The sequence below is a fragment of the Hyperolius riggenbachi genome, chromosome 5, assembly GCF_040937935.1.
Source record: "Hyperolius riggenbachi isolate aHypRig1 chromosome 5, aHypRig1.pri, whole genome shotgun sequence".
Classification (NCBI taxonomy): Eukaryota; Metazoa; Chordata; class Amphibia; order Anura; family Hyperoliidae; genus Hyperolius; species Hyperolius riggenbachi.
This window is the reverse complement of record NC_090650.1, coordinates 402,800,274-402,820,327: the sequence shown is the minus strand read 5'-3', so window position 1 is coordinate 402,820,327 and position 20,054 is coordinate 402,800,274. Positions and strand designations below refer to the sequence as shown.

At 45.5% G+C, this 20,054-nt stretch overlaps 1 protein-coding gene across 1 annotated transcript in view; it reads right to left on the bottom strand.

The window, feature by feature from the left end:
- The window catches only part of LOC137519451 (fibrocystin-L-like), a 388,270-nt gene that overhangs the window by 168,785 nt on the left and 199,431 nt on the right, over nt 1-20,054 (bottom strand). The window contains exon 36 of the mRNA XM_068238405.1: nt 11,530-12,511. Within this exon, the coding sequence (XP_068094506.1) occupies nt 11,530-12,511 (982 nt within the window). The remainder of the gene's footprint in view (nt 1-11,529; nt 12,512-20,054) is intronic.

Genomic DNA, 20,054 nt, shown 5'->3' with positions numbered 1-20,054 from the left:
TTGACATGTATGATCTAAAGCGTGTTGAAAGTATAGTCCATGTAGAACTATATCTACAATGTTTGGTGAATATAGCCTAAGTAGAATTACATCTATAGTGCGTGGTAAGCATAGTCTATGTCTATGTAGAACTACAGCTATAGTATGTGGGTAAGCATAGTCTATGTAGAACTATATCTATACTGTGTGGTAAGCATAGTCTGTGTAGAATGTCATATGTAGTGTGTGTGGTACGTATAGTCTATGTAGAACATCTATAGTGTGTGGGTAAGCATAGTCTATGCAGAACTATATCTATACTGTGTGGTAAGCATAGTCTGTGTAGAATGTCATATGTAGTGTGTGTGGTAAGTATAGTCTATGACTATGTAGAACATCTATAGTGTGTGGGTAAGCATAGTCTATGCAGAACTATATTTATACTGTGTGGTAAGCATAGTCTGTGTAGAATGTCATATGTAGTGTGTGTGGTAAGTATAGTCTATGTAGAACTACATCTATAGTGTGTGGGTAAGCATAGTCTATGTAGAACTATATATATACACTGTGTGATAAGCATAGTCTGTGTAGAATGTCATATGTAGTGTGTGTGGTAAGCATAGTCTATGTAGAACTACATCTATATCGTGTGATAAGCATAGTCTATGTAGAACTATATCTATAGTGTGTGGTAAGCATAGTCTATGTAGAACTACATCTATAGCGTGTGGTAAGCATAGTCTATGTAGAACTATATCTATAGCATGTGGTAAGCATAGTCTATGTAGAACTATATCTATAGTGTGTGGTAAGCATAGTCTATGTAGAACTACATCTATAGCGTGTGTTAAGCATAGTCTATGTAGAACTATATCTATAGCATGTGGTAAGCATAGTCTATGTAGAACTATATCTATAGTGTGTGGTAAGCATAGTCTATGTAGAACTACATCTATGGCGTGTGGTAAGCAAAGTCTATGTAGAACTACATCTATAGCGTGTGGTATATATAGTCTATGTCAGGGGCGGACTGACAACTCATGGGGCCCCCGGGCAATAGGAGATTATGGGGCCCCGATACCAGTGTTTCCCACCTTTCACGTTATATTTTTACAGACTAAGATATAATCATTTATTGACAACAGTAAATATGTTATATTGAGATATCGTACACTGACAAAAATCCCTGCGCCGCGCCAAAAAATGGGTGTGGTCACGCAACAGAATGTGGGCGTGGTCATGGGTGGGGCAAAATATACATGACCTTAGCAGTGGTGTAAAAGGTCTGCCGGGGAAGTCTGAACTCTGCCATAGTGTTTCCCCCCAAAATACATGTAATCTGACAGCATTTCACCAAAAATCCATGCAATTTGGCAGAGGTTTCTCCAAAATACAGATAATATGGCAGTCGTTCCCTCAAAATAGACGTTATCTGGCAGCAGCGGTTCCCCCAAATACACATAATTTGGCAGCGGATCACCAAAAATACATGTAGCAGCAGTGGTTCCCCCAAAATACACAGAATCTGGAAGCAGCAGTAGAGTTGGGCCGAACGGTTCGCCGGCGAACGGGGTTCGTGCGAACTTCGGTGGTTCGCGTGCGGGTGTCGCAGGCGAACGTTTGCGGAAGTTCGCTTCGCCTGGTTCGCTCTATAAAGCAAAATTTGTACCCTCCATTTCACTGTCAGCAGACATGTTATTGTCAAACACCCTCCCTTCAAGCTAGGTCCTTTATACCATTTGACTCAGTTGTCTGCCTACACTAATTAGTTATGGGACAGCTGCTACACACTCTGCTAGGGAGATTTTAATTGGTCTCCCACCTCCCTCCTCCCACCCTTCAACCTATTCCCTCCTCCCTCCCACCGGAGGGAGAAGGGTCTCTTCTGGCAGGGAATTATACTATTTTAAAAGCCAGTATACATCATACCATAGCTGGGAATCGAACCCAGATCTCACTGTGCAGTGGACACGTCACCCTAAGCACTGTACCACTACAGTAGTAAGTGAAGCTAGCCTAAAATGTACCATTAATGCTCAATGCAATAGAACCATTAGGTTGCTTAAAGGAGAACTGTAGTGAGAGGTATATGGAGGCTGCCATATTGATTTCCTTTTAAGCTATACCAGTTGCCTGGCAGCCCTGCTGATCTATTTGGCTGCAGTAATAATAATAATAATAATCCAAACATTTGTATAGCGCTTTTCTCCTGTCAGACTCAAAGCGCTCAAGAGCTGCAGCCACAGGGACACGCTCAAGAGGCCACCCTGCAGTGTTAGGGAGTCTTGCTTTGAACTCCTTACTGAATAGGTACTTGACCTAGCCAGGATTTGAACCATGGTCTCCCATGTCAAAGGCAGAACCCTTAACCAGTACACTATCCAGCCACTGTTGTGTGAATTCCACCACAAACAAGCATGCAGCTAATCTTGTCAGATCTTACAAAAATGTCAAACACCAGATCTGCTGCATGCTTGTTCAGGGTCTAGGGCTAAAAGTATTGGAGGCAGAGGATCTGCAGGATAGCCAGGTAACTGGTATTGCTTAAAAGGAAATCAATATGGTAGCCTCCATATACCTTTCACTACAGTTCTCCTTTAAAGGGAATCTTAACTGAGAGTGATATGGCTGTTTCCTGTAAACAATACCAGTTGCCTGGCAGTCCAGCTGATCTTTGTGACTGCAATAGTGGCTGAATCACACCCTGAAACAAGCATGCAGCTAATCCAGTCTGACTTCAGTCAGAGCACCTGATCTGCATGCTTGTTCAGGGGCTGTGGCTAAAAGTATTAGAGACACAGGATCAGCAGGCGATTCAGGCAACTGGTATTATTTTAAAAGGAAAAATCCATATCCTTCTCCGTTTAGGTTCCCTTTAAGGATTTGTAGCATAAAAGCCAACTCACATTGGCTGGGATTTGAACCTGGGTCTCACTGTATGGTGGACAAGCACACTATCCACTATACCAACTGAAGCTGGCCTGAAATTGCTGGCCTGAAATTGCTGGCCTGAAATTGCTGGCCTGAAATTGCTGGCCTGAAATTGCTGGCCTGAAATTGCTGGCCTGAAAACAAGCTGCATGCTTGTTTCAGGGTGTGATTCAGCCACTATTGCAGTCACAAAGATCAGCTGGACTGCCAGGCAACTGGTATTGTTTACAGGAAACATCCATATCACTCTCAGTTAAGGTTCCCTTTAAAGGAGAACTGTAGTGAAAGGTATATGGAGGCTTCCATATTGATTTCCTTTTAAGCAATACCAGTTACCTGGCTATCCTGCAGATCCTCTGCCTCCAATACTTTTAGCCCTAGACCCTGAACAAGCATGCAGCAGATGTGGTGTTTGACATTTTTGTAAGATCTGACAAGATTAGCTGCATGCTTGTTTGTGGTGGGATTCACATGACAGTGGCTGGATAGTGTACTGGTTAAGGGTTCTGCCTTTGACATGGGAGACCAGGGTTCAAATCCTGGCTAGGTCAAGTACCTATTCAGTAAGGAGTTCAAAGCAAGACTCCCTAACACTGCAGGGTGGCCTCTTGAGCGTGTCCCTGTGGCTGCAGCTCTTGAGCGCTTTGAGTCTGACAGGAGAAAAGCGCTATACAAATGTTTGGATTATTATTATTATTACTGCAGCCAAATAGATCAGCAGGGCTGCCAGGCAACTGGTATAGCTTAAAAGGAAATCAATATGGCAGCCTCCATATACCTCTCACTACAGTTCTCCTTTAAGCAACCTAATGGTTCTATTGCATTGAGCATTAATGGTACATTTTAGGCTAGCTTCACTTACTACTGTAGTGGTACAGTGCTTAGGGTGACGTGTCCACTGCACAGTGAGATCTGGGTTCGATTCCCAGCTATGGTATGATGTATACTGGCTTTTAAAATAGTATAATTCCCTGCCAGAAGAGACCCTCCTCCCTCCGGTAGGAGGGAGGAGAGAATAGGTTGAAGGGTTGGAGGCTGACAGCAGGCGGAGACTTACCGCTGTTCAGCCACCGGAGGCATCGCTGATCTGTGTGCAGCTAGTCTGGGCTTCTCAAGCCCACACTAGCTGCACACAGATCAGCGATCCCTCCGGTGGCTGAACAGCGTCTCCGCCCGCTGTCAGCCGCTTACAGCTGTCCGACACATTACAGATTACGGAGGGGAGAGCCAGGAAGGGGGGCCCCAAGGTGAGAGAAGGGGGGAGGGGGGGAAACTTCCCCCCTTCTCCGCTGCTATGCCCATTGCCCTCCTTCACTGGCTGTCTCCCCTCCTGGTCAGGCTTCTCTGGCGGGTGGCGGGCCCCCCCTGACCACGGGCCCTCGGTCCATGCCCGAGTGCCCTAATGGTCAGTCCGCCCCTGGTCTATGTATAACTACATCTATAGCGTGTGGTAAGCATAGTCTATGTAGAACTACATCTATGGCGTGTGGTAAGCAAAGTCTATGTAGAACTACATCTATAGTGTGTGGTAATCATAGTCTATGTAGAACTACAGTGGTGTGAAAAACTATGTGCCCCCTTCCTGATTTCTTATTCTTTTGCACGTTTGTCACACTTAAATGTTTCTGCTCATCAAAAACCGTTACCTATTAGTAAAAAATAACATAATTGAACACAAAATGCAGTTTTAAATGATGGTTTTTATTATTTAGTGAGAAAAAAAACTCAAAACCTACATGGCCCTGTGTGAAAAAGAAATTGCCCCCTGAACCTAATAACTGGTTAGGCCACCCTTAGCAGCAATAACTGCAATCAAGCGTTTGCGATAACTTGCAGCGAGTCTTTTACAGCGCTCTGGAGGACTTTTGGCCCACTCATCTTTGCAGAATTGTTGTAATTCAGCTTTATTTGAGGGTTTTCTAGCATGAACCGCCTTTTTAAGGTCATGCCACAACATCTCAATAGGATTCAGGTCAGGACTTTGACTAGGCCACTCCAAAGTCTTCATTTTGTTTTTCTTCAGCCATTCTGAGGTGGATTTGCTGGTGTGTTTTGGGTCATTGTCCTGCTGCAGCACCCAAGATCGCTTCAGCTTGAGTTGACAAACAGATGGCCGGACATTCTCCTTCAGGATTTTTTGGTAGACAGTAGAATTCATGGTTCCATCTATCACAGCAAGCCTTCCAGGTCCTGAAGCAGCAAAACAACCCCAGACCATCACACTACCACCACCATATTTTACAGTTGGTATGATGTTCTTTTGCTGAAATGCTGTGTTACTTCTACGCCAGATGTAACGGGACAGGCACCTTCCAAAAAGTTCAACTTTTGTCTCAGCGGTCCACAAGGTATTTTCCCAAAAGTCTTGGCAATCATTGAAATGTTTTTTAGCATAATTGAGACGAGCCGTTGTTCTTTTTGCTTAAAAGTGGTTTGCGCCTTGGATATCTGCCATGCTGGCCGTTTTTGCCCAGTCTCTTTCTTATGGTGGAGTCGTGAACACTGACCTTAATTGAGGCAAGTGAGGCCTGCAGTTCTTTAGATGTTGTCCTGGGGTCTTTTGTGGCCTCTCGGATGAGTTTTCTCTGCACTCTTGGGGTAATTTTTGTTGGCCGGCCACTCCTGGGAAGGTTCATCACTGTTCCATGTTTTTGCCATTTGTGGATAATGGCTCTCACTGTGGTTCGCTGGAGTCCCAAAGCTTTAGAAATGGCTTTATAACCTTTACCAGACTGATAGATCTCAATTACAGTACTTTTGTTCTCATTTGTTCCTGAATTTCTTTGGATCTTGCATGATGTCTAGCTTTTGAGGTGCTTTTGGTCTACTTCTCTGTGTCAGATAGCTCCCATTTAAGTGATTTCTTGATTGAAACAGGTGTGGCAGTAATCAGGCCTGGGGGGGGACTACAGAAATTGAACTCAGGTGTGATAAACCACAGTTAAGTTATTTTTAAACAAGGGGGGCAATCACTTTTTCACACAGGGCCATGTAGATTTGGAGTTTTTTTCCTCACTAAATAATAAAAACCATCATTTAAAACTGCATTTTGTGTTCAATTATGTTATCTTTGACTAATAGTTAACGGTTTTTAAAGAGCAGAAACATTTAAGTGTGACAAACATGCAAAAGAATAAGAAATCAGGAAGGGGGCAAATAGTTTTTCACACCACTGTACATCTATAGCGTGTGGTAAGCATAGTCTATGTAGAACTACATCTATAGCGTGTGGTAAGCATAGTCTATGTAGAACTACATCTATAGTGTGTGGTAAGCATAGTCTATGTAGAACTACATCTATAGTGTGTGGTAAGTATAGTCTATGTAGAACTACATCTATAGCGTGTGGTAAGTATAGTCTATGTAGAACTACATCTATAGTGTGTGGTAAGCATAGTCTATGTAGAACTACATCTATAGCGTGTGGTAAGCATAGTCTATGTAGAACTACATCTATAGCGTGTGGTAAGCATAGTCTATGTAGAACTACATCTATAGCGTGTGGTAAGCATAGTCTATGTAGAACTACATCTATACTGTGTGGTAAGCATAGTCTATGTAGAACTACATCTATAGTGTGTGGTAAGCATAGTCTATGTAGAACTACATCTATAGTGTGTGGTAAGTATAGTCTATGTAGAACTACATCTATAGCGTGTGGTAAGCATAGTCTATGTAGAACTACATCTATAGTGTGTGGTAAGCATAGTCTATGTAGAACTACATCTATAGCGTGTGGTAAGCATAGTCTATGTAGAACTACATCTATAGCGTGTGGTAAGCATAGTCTATGTAGAACTACATCTATACTGTGTGGTAAGCATAGACTATGTAGAACTACATCTATAGTGTGTGGTAAGCATAGTCTATGTAGAACTACATCTATACTGTGTGGTAAGCATAGTCTATGTAGAACTACATCTATAGCGTGTGGTAAGCATAGTCTATGTAGAACTACATCTATAGCGTGTGGTAAGCATAGTCTATGTAGAACTACATCTATAGCGTGTGGTAAGCATAGTCCTTGTAGAACTACATCTATAGTGTGTGGTAAGTATAGTCTATGTAGAACTACATCTATAGTGTGTGGTAAGCATAGTCTATGTAGAACTACATCTATAGTGTGTGGTAAGCATAGTCTATGTAGAACTACATCTATAGTGTGTGGTAAGTATAGTCTATGTAAAACTACATCTATAGTGTGTGGTAAGCATAGCAGTGGCGGACATACGGCCGTGCAGGCCGTGCCGCCGCACGAGGGCCCCTGAAGTTCCGCTGCTTCAGGGGCCCATTAAGTATTGCAGGTTTTTTTTTTTAATTTTACCTTTTATTTTAACCTGGGGGGCCCCGACTCCTGTCCTCCCCCCTCACATCGGCCCCCCCCCCTCCCCCTCATGCGATGCGGCGGGAGAGCAGAAAATCCAGGAAGTCTCCGCCGGGGCTGCAGCAGACACTAGAGGCTGCTGCCGCTTGGTCTCCCGTGTCTCCAACTTTGTACACTGCTCGCTACTTCCTGGTTTAGTAGCGAGCAGTGTACAAAGTTGGAGACACGGGAGACCAAGCGGCAGCAGCCTCTAGTGTCTGCTGCAGCCCCGGCGGAGACTTCCTGGATTTTCTGCTCTCCCGCCCGCCGCCGCCGCCGCGCATACCGGGAGGGGGGCCCCGAGGTGAGTGAGGGAGGATAGGAGTCGGGCCCCCCACCCGGATAGCTACACACCCATCCACCCGGCTAACTACCCACCCGGATACCCGCACACTCACCCGGCTACCTACCCACCCGGATACCCACACACCCACCCGGCTACCTAACCACCCACCCAGCTACCTACCCGGCTACCTAACCACCCTGCCGGCTACCTACCCACCCGGATACCCACACACCCACCCGGCTACCTACCCGGCTACCTAACCACCCACCCGGCTACCTACCCACCCGGCTACCTACCCGGCTACCTAACCACCCTGCCGGCTACCTACCCACCCACCCACCCGGCTACCTACCCGGCTACCTAACCACCCTGCCGGCTACCTACCCACCCACCCGGCTACCTACCCACCCGGATACCCACACACCCACCCGGCTACCTACCCGGCTACCTAACCACCCACCCGGCTACCTACCCACCCGGCTACCTACCCGGCTACCTAACCACCCTGCCGGCTACCTACCCACCCACCCACCCGGCTACCTACCCGGCTACCTAACCACCCTGCCGGCTACCTACCCACCCACCCGGCTACCTACCCACCCGGCTACCTAACCACCCACCCGGCTACCTACCCACCCGGCTACCTACCCGGCTACCTAACCACCCACCCGACTACCTACCCACCCGGCTACCCACCCACCCGGCTACCTAACCACCCACACATCTACGCACTCACCCGGCTACCTACCCACCCGGCTACCTAACCACCCACCCGGCTACCCACCCGGCTACCTACCCACCCAGCTACCTAACCACCCTGCCGGCTACCTACCCACCCACCCGGATACCTACCCACCCACCCGGCTACCTACCCACCCAGCTACCTACCCGGCTACCTAACCACCCACCCGGCTACCCACCCGGCTACCTAACCACCCACACATCTAACCACCCACCCGGCTACCTAACCACCCACCCGTCTACCTACCCACCCAGCTACCTAACCACCCTGCCGGCTACCTACCCACCCGGCTACCTACCCACCCGGCTACCTACCTACCCACCCGGCTACCTACCCACCTGGCTACCCACCCACCCGGCTACCCAACCACTCACCCGGCTACCTAACCACCCACCCGGCTACCTACCCGGCTACCTAACCACCCACCCGGCTACCTACACACCCACCCGGCTACCTACCAACCCACCAGGCTACCTACCTAAAGACCCACCAGGCTACCTACCCACCCACCCAGCTACCTAACCACCCACCTACCCACCCACCAGGCTACCTACCCACCAGGCTACCCACCCACCCGGCTACCCAGCCACCCACCAGGCTACTTACCCACCCGGCTAAGGGCTGCCTACCTACCTACCCACCAGGCTACCTATCCACCCAACCACCCATGGGAGCTGCGCGCTGCATGGAGGCTGGGACAGGAGGTCTGCTGCTGCAGGTGAGTAAATGGTTTTTTTTTATTATTTATTTTAGCAGGTGTATGTTCTGGGCAGGTCTGCCACATGATTGCGTGTATGTTCTGGGCAGGTCTGCCACATGATTGCATGTATGTTCTGGGCAAATTTGCTACATGATTGCATGTGTTTTCTGGGCAAATCTGCCGACATGATTGCACGTATTTTCTGGGCATATCTGCCGACATGATTGCACGTATTTTCTGGGCATATCTGCCGACATGATTGCACGTATTTTCTGGGCATATCTGCCGACATGATTGCGCGTATTTTCTGGGCATATCTGCCGACATGATTGCGCGTATTTTCTGGGCATATCTGCCGACATGATTGCACGTATTTTCTGGGCATATCTGCCGACATGATTGCACGTATTTTCTGGGCATATCTGCCGACATGATTGCACGTATTTTCTGGGCATATCTGCCGACATGATTGCACGTATTTTCTGGGCATATCTGCCGACATGATTGCACGTATTTTCTGGGCATATCTGCCGACATGATTGCACGTATTTTCTGGGCATATCTGCCGACATGATTGCACGTATTTTCTGGGCATATCTGCCGACATGATTGCACGTATTTTCTGGGCATATCTGCCGACATCATTGCACGTATTTTCTGGGCATATCTGCCGACATCATTGCACGTATTTTCTGGGCATATCTGCTCACATTATGTGTATTTTCATGAGAAAACCTGCACAATTATGTGAATTTTCTGGGGAAAGGGTCACCAAAACCTGGGCCCACTGTCTTTGCGTTGCACTTTTTCAAGGGAACCTGAGGTGAGAATAATATTGAGGCTGCCATATTTCTCTCCTTTTAAGCAATACCAGTTGCCTGGTTGCCGTTCTGGTCCTCTGCCTCTTATTCTTTCAACCATAGACCCTGAACAAGCATGCAGCAGGTCAGGGGTTTCTGACAATATTGTCAGAACTGAGAAGATTAAGCTGCATGCTTGTTGCTGGTGTAATTCAGTTTATTACTGCAGCCAAATAGATCAGCAGGGCCGCCAGGCAACTAGTATTGTTTAAAAGGAAATAAATATGGCAGCCTCCATATCACTCTCACCCCAGGATCACTTTAAATTACAGTTAGCTCCGCCCTTATCCGGTCATTGCCACGCCCATTTGTTGCCGCGGCGCTACGCGCCGCAGGTTCTATCCACACCCATTTTTTGCTGCGGCGTGCTTCGCGCGTCGTAGGTTATAGCCACGCCCATTTTTGGGCGCGGCGCGCTTCGCGCGCCGCAGGTCAGGGGGGCCCACAATTGATATTTTGCACAGGGGCCCACTGCTGCCTGTGTCCGCCACTGAAGCATAGTCTATGTAGAACTACATCTATAGTGTGTGGTAAGCATAGTCTATGTAGAACTACATCTATAGCGTGTGGTAAGCATAGTCTATGTAGAACTACATCTATAGCGTGTGGTAAGCATAGTCTATGCAGAACTACATCTATAGCGTGTGGTAAGCATAGTCTATGTAGAACTACATCTATACTGTGTGGTAAGCATAGTCTATGTAGAAGGACATCTATAGTGTGTGGTATATATAGTCTATGTATAACTACATCTATAGCATGTGGTAAGTATAGTCTATGTAGAACTACATCTATACAGTGTGGTAAGCATAGTCTATGAATAACTACATCTATAGCGTGTGGTAAGCATAGTCTATGTAGAACTACATCTATATTGTGTGGTAAGCATAGTCTATGTAGAACTATATCGACTGTGTGCGCCACACAGAACCTGGTATCGGCGCAGCTATAGGTGTAATGCTATGGTCTGCAGCTGTGTACCGGTAATTCAGGTGCTGCTAACAGCAGGATTACATGTGTGTGTCCCCACCCTCCGCAGATTTTCTAAGGCTTGGAAGGGGGGATTGTGTTTAACGCTGCCAAGTTTTTTAACGGCAGAAGGGTGAGCCATCCTTCAATTCCCCGTGCGCCCAACTGTCCGTTGGCGTTATAATATGTACATGCCTGGTGAGTACAATCTATGTAGAACTACATCTACAGTGTGTGGTATGTATACTACATGGTAAGTATAGTCTATGTAAAAGCATAGCGATAATGTACAGTAAGCAAAGTCTATGTAGAAGGACATCTATAGTGTGTGGTATGTATAGTCTATGTATAACTACATCTATAGTGTGTGGTATATAAAGTCTATGTATAACTACATCTATAGTGTGTGGTATATATAGTCTATATAGAAGCACACGTATACAAGTTGATTATTTAAAAGTTACGCACCTCGTCAGCACGAGTTATTTTAAGTAGCGTGGGGTAATTTGCAATAATTTGGTAATGCGCTAGGTCCTGGCAGCGTAACGTACACTCATTAGTAACAGCTGACCCATGTAAGTGCCGCGAGATAGTGATGTAGTGCGACCTCGATACATCACTAGCGCGGGTGCTACTACATTAATTTACGGCACTTGAAACATTGAACATTAAACTTACACATGAAAAATGATAACCTACCTGTGCTGGGTGAAACTGATGTTACTGTTGGGGTATCAGCATCAGAGTAGGAATAGTAGAGTGTTGGGTAGTAATAATAAGTTGGTATTTGGATGTTAATGGCAACATACTGGGCAGTTGTGCTTGGTGGAGTCACGCAAAGGATGCTGCCAGGAGTGACTGAAGTAATGTTGCATGGGTAACCTCTAACCCACACTATAGTATTCGTTGGGTGGAATCCATTTCCTACTATCTGAAGAACCGTCCCACCAAGAACGCTCCCAGATGCGGTGAGGAGCACCGCCTGAGCTGGACTGCTGATGGTGAAGGAGCCCTGAGCCAAGCCTTTACTTCTGACAATAACTTTGAGAAGATAATTACTGGCAGGAATGGGATCTACAGTACAAATAATACTTGTGTCATTGATGTTTACCACATTCACTGCTTTGTCTCCAACATAAACTACAACGTCATTAATGTCCTCTCCAAATCCGCTGCCATTAATGAACAATGTGGTTGAGGTGTTGCCTACAACAGTTGGAGAAACACCTGATACAACCACACTGACATCACTGCTGTAGGTGAAGCTGCAACTTCCTTTACATTGGGCAGGAAATGCACCGACAGTGATCTGAACACCAACCGTGTGTGAATAACTGGGCTGAGTATCACAAACAATGTCTGTGTAATTCACAGAGACGATGGTGTAGCCTAAGCCTGATATGGTTGTGCTGTTGCCAAAGAAGCCAGATCCGTGTATGGTTATTCTTGTCAGTCCAGTCACTGAGCCATTGTTGGGTGTAATGTAGTCAATGTGAGGCAACAAGCCAAATCTTCTGGCCATCTCCAAGCTTAATGTGTTGATGGCTCTCCCATAGTTGTTCACTGTTATCGAAACCAATTTTGCCATTCCAATATCCATGGAGTCCTGAGGATCTACATTGCAGGTTATTGAATTATCATCTACAGAGGAGACTAGACAAGGGTACCCTCCGACTGAAACCTAAAAGGAAAAAGAACATTGGATCATATAAACATTTTGATTCCATCAGGAACTCCTTCAGACTTCAAACTAAAACACGTCTTATTATATAGAACACTAGCTGGACGCCCGGCGTTGCCCGGGTATGTATTTGGTTGGTGTTGACTCCGCCCACTTTTCTAACCCTAACACACAATGGCCTCAATTCACTAAGATCATGCTAGAGATAATAAGGCAAGAGAAAACTTACCTCCACACGTGAGAGAGTTATCTTACCTTCATTCCTTAAGTTACCTCTCCTGTAGTTAATTTACCTCCTCTGTAGTTAATTTACCTCCTCTATAGTTAATTTACCTCCTCTGTAGTTATTTTCACATGCAGCTAATTAACAGCCTGGCCCCTATGCAATTCACTTTTTCACCTGAGTTTTCTCCTAGGAGATAATTTTTCATCTTCTATTTAAAACAACTTTTCAGCACTTTTCAACTAAAAAATACCAAAAAGTAATTGAAAAAGTACTATCAAAATTATTTTGAGTATTTTCTTGCTTGCTGATGGCTTAAACTGAATTTTATTGACAAATTTAAAAATATCACCTAGGAGAAAAGTCAGGTGAAAAAGTGAATTGCATATGGCCCCCTGTCTTTAACTCTGGAGTTATTTTAAGGATTGGAGAGTTAATTTAAAGACAGAAGAGTTAACTTTAGGCTTGCCTGAGGTAAAATGTTTCCTGAATACTACATGCCTTATCACCATGGTAACAACTCTAGAAGAGTTATTAACCACCTCGGCGTTCTGATTCCCAAGGATTTCTGTGCAAAAAGCGGTACATTTAATTTTCAGCACCTTTTTCCTGTAACTTACCAAAATGAGCCAAGCAAGAGTTTAGTATACATTCTGAGTATAATAAAAGTGTCAAACACTAATTCTTGTCAAAAATAAAATAAAATTTATGAATAACTAACTGAAATACCTTGCATTTTTCCTCAATGCAGAAATATAAAGAAAATGCAGAAATAAATAAATCAATGCAGAAATAAATAAATGAAGGCAGAAACAAAATTATACAGGCTACAAGTGTACCTTAGAACACTTCTTTAGTGTGGTAGATCTTGAAGCATGGTAATGCGCAAAGTGGCACGTCACAATCTGGGCAGTAAGTGCGGGTCTCCTTCCGCATCTTTTTGCCATCCTTGTCCTTCTTATTGCAGCAAACAACGCACCTTCTTGTAGGGTTTGCTTTCTGTGGGGTCGGTGGCAAGTACTCCACAAAGTGTCTCCCTGAAAGCCGTGCCGGATTCACGACATATGATGCCCTGCGCCCCGGTCTAGATGTTGACTCTGGTGCGGGGTACTTCGTGCAGATTGCTTCCGTCAGCTGCCAGACAAAGTCATGGTGGGGTACAGGCCTTACACACCTTTTCTTGTAGAGCACATAGCCATTCCACAAGCACTGCTCAAGTAAGTGGCGGAAATTTTTTTTATAATATTTCCGCTGCTGCTTGCGGACAGCCGGATAGAAAGTCATGGCTCCATCAGCCCTGTCCACACCCCCCATAGTGTTGTTATAATCCAGTATGGCTTTGGGTTTATCCACCTCCTGTTTACTCCTGTTGGTGGTGCGGACAGTCTCGGCATTATGAATAGTGCTGAGGACACAGACATCACGTTTGTCCTTCCACCTTAGAGCCATCATTTTGCCTTTCTGCCAGGCAACGACCTCCCCCTTTTTCAGCTTCCTGGCAGAAAAGGCCGGCGGCAGATTCCGACGGTTAGCCCTCAAGGTACCATAGGCATCGGTTTTATGCTGGACCAGGTAATCAAAAAGTTCAGGGGAGCTGTAGAAATTGTCTGTCGTCAGGCAGTACCCCTGATCCAGCAATGGCTCAATTAGGGTTAGGACAGAGGAGGTGGCACACCCAAACTGGCTGAACTGAGGGGCAAATTTGGTGCCTTTGCCCGTGTAAATTACAGAGTTCCAGATGTACCCGGAGTTGGCCTCACAGAGCATATACGACTTCACCCCAAAGCGTGCCCTTTTTGAGGCAATAAATTGCACCCAGCTCAGTCTCCCCTTATATGCCATGAGGCTTTCGTCAACCGTGATGTCGCGATCTGGAACATACACAGCCTTGAAGTTCGCAACAATCATCTGGTATATGTCCCAAATTTTTTTCAGCTTGGGTGCGGGATGGGTGGCCTCATCAAACTCCTCGTTGTTTCCGAAGTGCAAATACTTCATGATGAGGGTATACCGTGGCTCGGACATAACAGATCCAAAGAAGGGCGTACTGAGGATCTTATTAGTGGTCCAGTACCACTTCTGCAGCGGCTTACCAACAACTCCCTGGAGGATGACGAGCCCCAGGAACACCCAGATGTCGTTGCTGGTCACAGGTTCCCACTTCCTGCTCCGCGAGAACCTGGGTAGAGAAGATCCCTGCTGATGTTGCGCTGCATAGCGATTCGTCTCCTCAACAATCTTGCGGATGATGTCATCAGTCAGGAAGAGCTCCAGAAAGGACAGCGGACTCTCGTCGCACGCGATCTTCTGCCCGGGTGCCCCTGTGAAGGGGAACCTGGGTGGCGGAGCTTGAGTGGGGCTCCCCAGCTCACACCAGGTGCGTGCGACCGTCACTGGCTCCTCGGCTTCCTCATCACTGGTCTCCGTCTCCGAAGACAGGTTACCGGGAACATCGCTGTCTGTCGATTCCTCTAGGAGCTCGTCTTCGCTGTCGCTTGCCTCGAGGACATCCAACAACTCCTCGTCACGCACACGCCTCCGGGAGGACGAGGCCATGACCCCAAGCAGGGTACGGGGTCACGAGCAGCGACAAAAAAAACAAACAAAAAAAACCAGCAAAAGCAAACGCACAGGGATCACAGCGTCTTGAAAAAGACGGAAAGCAATACGCAATCTGACAGTAATATGAACGAAGCTAAGGCTGGAAAAAAAGCAGTAATCGCACAGAAATCGCACAGAAATCACAGATGATAGCTGTAAACAGACTAACACTGGACGCTGAGGACTCTGAAAGAGGGAGAGCCAGTAACTGTTCAGGGCTTTTATTGAGAGCTGACAGGTGTTTGTGTTTGTGCAAACAACTTTTTGAATTACTGTAGCATGATTGGATTACATAGAGTTTGTGTACCTATGTAATCCAATGATGCAGTCGCCGCGACGGACACTAGGGGGCGCAGGAGCCGGCGTCAGAGGAAGTGGCTGGGCTACGTCATCTTCCCTGACTGCCGGATCTCCATAGGCTTGCGGAGAGGAGGGGAGCAGGGACCGGAGGATCGGGGGAGCCTGGGGAGCGGGGACCGGAGGATCGGAGGAGCCTGGGGAGCCTGGCGCCGGCGATCAGAGCCAGCAGGAGGGAGAGGGAGCCCCGCAGCAGCCGCAGCAGCACAGAGGAGGCGGCGGAGATCACGCTGTGCACGCTGGTGAGTGGGGACAGCGCTGGACGAGCTGAGCTCATCCTAAACACTAACAGCAACTTTTTCTTGGACGAGCTCAGCTCGTCCAGAACGATAGGGTGGTTAAAGACAGGAGATAAGTTTAATGAATTGAGGCCAATGACTCAATGACCTAATTTGTGAGCTTTGCATTGTTTGGCATCAATAATTTGCATTGAAATGAAACAAATCTGATTGGCTGTGGCTCCGCCCTCTGTTCTGATTTTGAACCCCAGTCACCAAATGACCAACTGTACCAGGTTTTAAGCTTGTGTCCTTAACAGTGCAAGAATGGCAGCAATCGAATATGCCCCTTGAAAAGCAATAAATGAATTTGGATTGGCTTTTGTAGGCTCCACCCTCTTTTATGAATATTAATCCCAGTCACCCAGTGACCAACTGTGCAAAGTTTGAGAACCCTACCGTTAACAGTGTAAGAATGGCTGTAGTTTACATTTTCCCAGTGAAATTTCTATTTGTCTCCGCCCACTGATGACCCAGCATTGCCTGGGTATGTATTTGGCTGGCGTTGGCTATGCCCACTTTTTGTAATAGTAACAGACAATTACTTCAGTGATCAAATTTGTGAGCTTTGCAGTCTTTGGCATCAATAATTTGCATTGAAATGAAACAAATCTTATGGGCTGTTTGTGTCTCCACCCCTTTTCTGCAGTTGAACCCCAGTCACCCAATAAATGACTGTACCCAGTTTGGGGCTTGTGCCATTAACAGTGCAAGAATGGCAGTAATGAAATACTTCCCTTGAAAATCAATAGATTAATTCTGATTGGCTTTTGTAGGCTCCATCCACTTTTATGAATAATAGCTGATGAATCGGTGTTGCCCGGGTATGTATTTGGCTGGTGTTAGCTCCGGCCACTTTTTCTAACCCTAACACACAATTACTTAATGACTAAGTTTGTGAACTTTGGGGTCTTTGTCATCAATAATTTGTATATTCCCATAGAAATTAAGCAAATCAGATTGGCTGTTTGTGGCTCTGCATCTCTCTGGCATTTGAACCCCAGTGACCCAATGACCAACTGTAGCAGGTTTGAGGCATCTGCTATTAATAGAGCAAAAATAGAAGCAATTTAAATATTCCCCTTGAAAATAAACAGGTGAATTTTGATTGGCTGTTATAGGCTTCACCCACTTCCCATAATATTAATCTCAGTCACCCAGTGACCATCTGGGCAAAGTTTGAGAACCCTTGCAATTAACAGTGTAAGAATGGCTGCAGTTTATATTTTTCTAGTGAAATTTGTTTTTGGCTCCGCCCAATTTTTGTAACCTTGACACACAGTCACTCAATGACCAAGTCTGTGAGCTCTGGGGTCCTTGGCATCAATAATTTGTAATTTACCAGTGAGATGAAACAAATCTGATTGGCTGTTTGTAGCTGCACCCCTTTTTCTGAATTTGAACCCCAGTGACCCAATGACCAACTGTACCAGGTTTGAGGCTTGTACCATTAACAGTGCAATAATGGCAGCAATGTAAATATTCCCCTTGAAAATCAACAGGTGAATTTTGATTTTCTTTTTTGGCTCCACCCACTTTTTTGAATATAAATCCCAGAAAATCCCAGTGACCAAGTTTTAAGCTTTTGGGTTTCTGCCATCAAAATTGTGTGAATGGTAGCAGTTTATCCAGTAAAGTAATCTGATTGTCTGTTTGTGGCTGCACCCCTTTACTGCATTTGAACCCCAGCCACTTCATGCCTGAATGTAGCTGGTTTGAGGTTTCTGCCATTATTAGTGTAAGAGTGGCAGCAGGTTCAATATTTCCCTTAAAAATCAATAGGTGAATTTTGATTGGCTGTTGTAGGTTCCACCCACTTTCCTGAATATTAATCCCATTCATCCATTGACCAACTGTGTCACGTTTGAGAACCCTGCCAATAACAGAATGGCTGAAATCAATCTAACAAATCTGAATAGCTGTTTGTGGCTCCGCCCCCTTTAGTAAATTTGGACCCCAGTCACCTATCAGCTAAGAGGCCTCTGCCATTAACAGTGTAAGAATGGTAGCAATGTAAATATTCCCCTTGAAAATCAATAGGTGAAATTTGATTGGCTGTTATTGGCTCCACCCACATTTCTGAATATTAATCCCAGTCACCCAGTGACCCACTGTGTCAAGTTTGGGAACCCCGCCATTTAAAGTGTAAGAATGGCTGCAGTTTATATTTTCCCCTGGAATAAAATGCAGTTGTTGGCTCCGCCCACTTTTTCTAACCTTAACATACAGTCACTCAATGATCAAGTTTATGAGCTTTGGGCTTTTGGTATCAATTATTTGTATATTCTCATTGAAATTAAACAAATCTGATTGGCTGTTTGTGTCTCCGCCCCCTTTCCGAATTTGAACCCCAGTCACCCAGTGACTAACAGTACCAGGTTTTAAGCATCTGCTATTAACAGTGTAAGAATGGCAGCAATGTAAATATTCCCTTTGAAAATCAACAGGTGAATTTTAATTGGCTGTTGTAGGCTCCACCCACTCTTGAATATCCATCCCACTCACCCAGTGACCAACTGTGCAAAGTTTGAGAACCCTGCCAGAAACAGTGTAAAAATGGCTGCAGTTTATATTTTCCTAGTGAACTTTATTTTTGGCTCCGCCCACTTTTTGTAACCTTGACACACAGTCACTCAATGACCAAGTTTGTGAGCTTTCAGGTTCGTGGCATCAAAAATGTGTGAATGGAAGCAGTTTATCCAGCAAGGAAATCTGATTGGCTGTTTGTGGCCCCGCCCCTTTAGTGAATTTGGACCCCAGTCACCCAATGACCAACTGTACCAGGTTTGAAGCCTCTGCCACTAACAGTGTAAGAATGGCAGCAGTTTTAATATTCCCCTTGAAAATCAATAGGTGAATTTTGATTGGCAGTTGTAGGCTCCACCCACTTTCTTGAATCTTAATCGCATTCACCCAGTGACCAACTGTGGCAAGTTTGAGAACCCTGCGATTAACAGTCTAAGAATGGCTGCAATTTACATTTTTCCATTTAAAATGAACGGCTGAAATTTGATTGGCTGTGTTAGGCTCCTCCCACCTTTCCTGGATTTGTAACATCGGTCACCAAGTGACCAACTGTGCCAAGTGTGGGGACTCTGGCTTGATTACTGTGAGAATGGCAGCCTTTTCCATTTTTTCCATTGACTTGAATGGGTGAAATCTGATTTGCTGTTTGTAGCTCCGCCCAGGTGTGCAGGGGGGCCGCGAGACCCCCAGAACATATCATCCCAGGTAGTAAGGGATCTGTATACCAAGTTTCGTTCAAATCGGTCAAGCCGTTTTCGCGTGATCGCGGCACATACACACACACACACACACACACACACATATACACACACACACACATACACACACACACACACACATACATCCGATTTTATATATATAGATGACACAGCTGACATTGAGGTTTACTTAGTAAAGTAGAGTTTGCAGGTCACTGGTGAACACACTGATGGAATTTATTTATTTATTGTATTTATAAAGCACCAACATATTATGCAGCGCTGGACATTAACTAAGGTTATAGACAATATTTAGGGGTGACATACAGCAATACGACAATACAGAAATACATGCAAACCAGATCACGCAGCACAGTTTGAGTACAAGGTAATGCTTAGTCAGTCACTGGATAGAAGCATGGAGATTAGGCAAGTGGAGTTCACTCAGATTCATAGGATGGGTGTACGGTGATGGAGGTGCGTGAACAGGTAGGAGATACAGTGGAGGAAATAATTATTTGACCCCCTCACTGATTTTGTAAGTTTGTCCAATGACAAAGAAATGAAAAGTCTCAGAACAGTATCATTTCAATGGTAGGTTTATTTTAACAGTGGCAGATAGCACATCAAAAGGAAAATTTAAAAAATAACCTTAAATAAAAGATAACAACTGATTTGCATTTCATTGAGTGAAATAAGTTTTTGAACCCCTACCAACCATTAAGAGTTCTGGCTCCCACAGAGTGGTTAGACACTTCTACTCAATTAGTCATCCTCATTAAGGACACCTGTCTTAACTAGTCACCTGTATAAAAGACACCTGTCTACAGAATCAATCAATCAAGCAGACTCCAAACTCT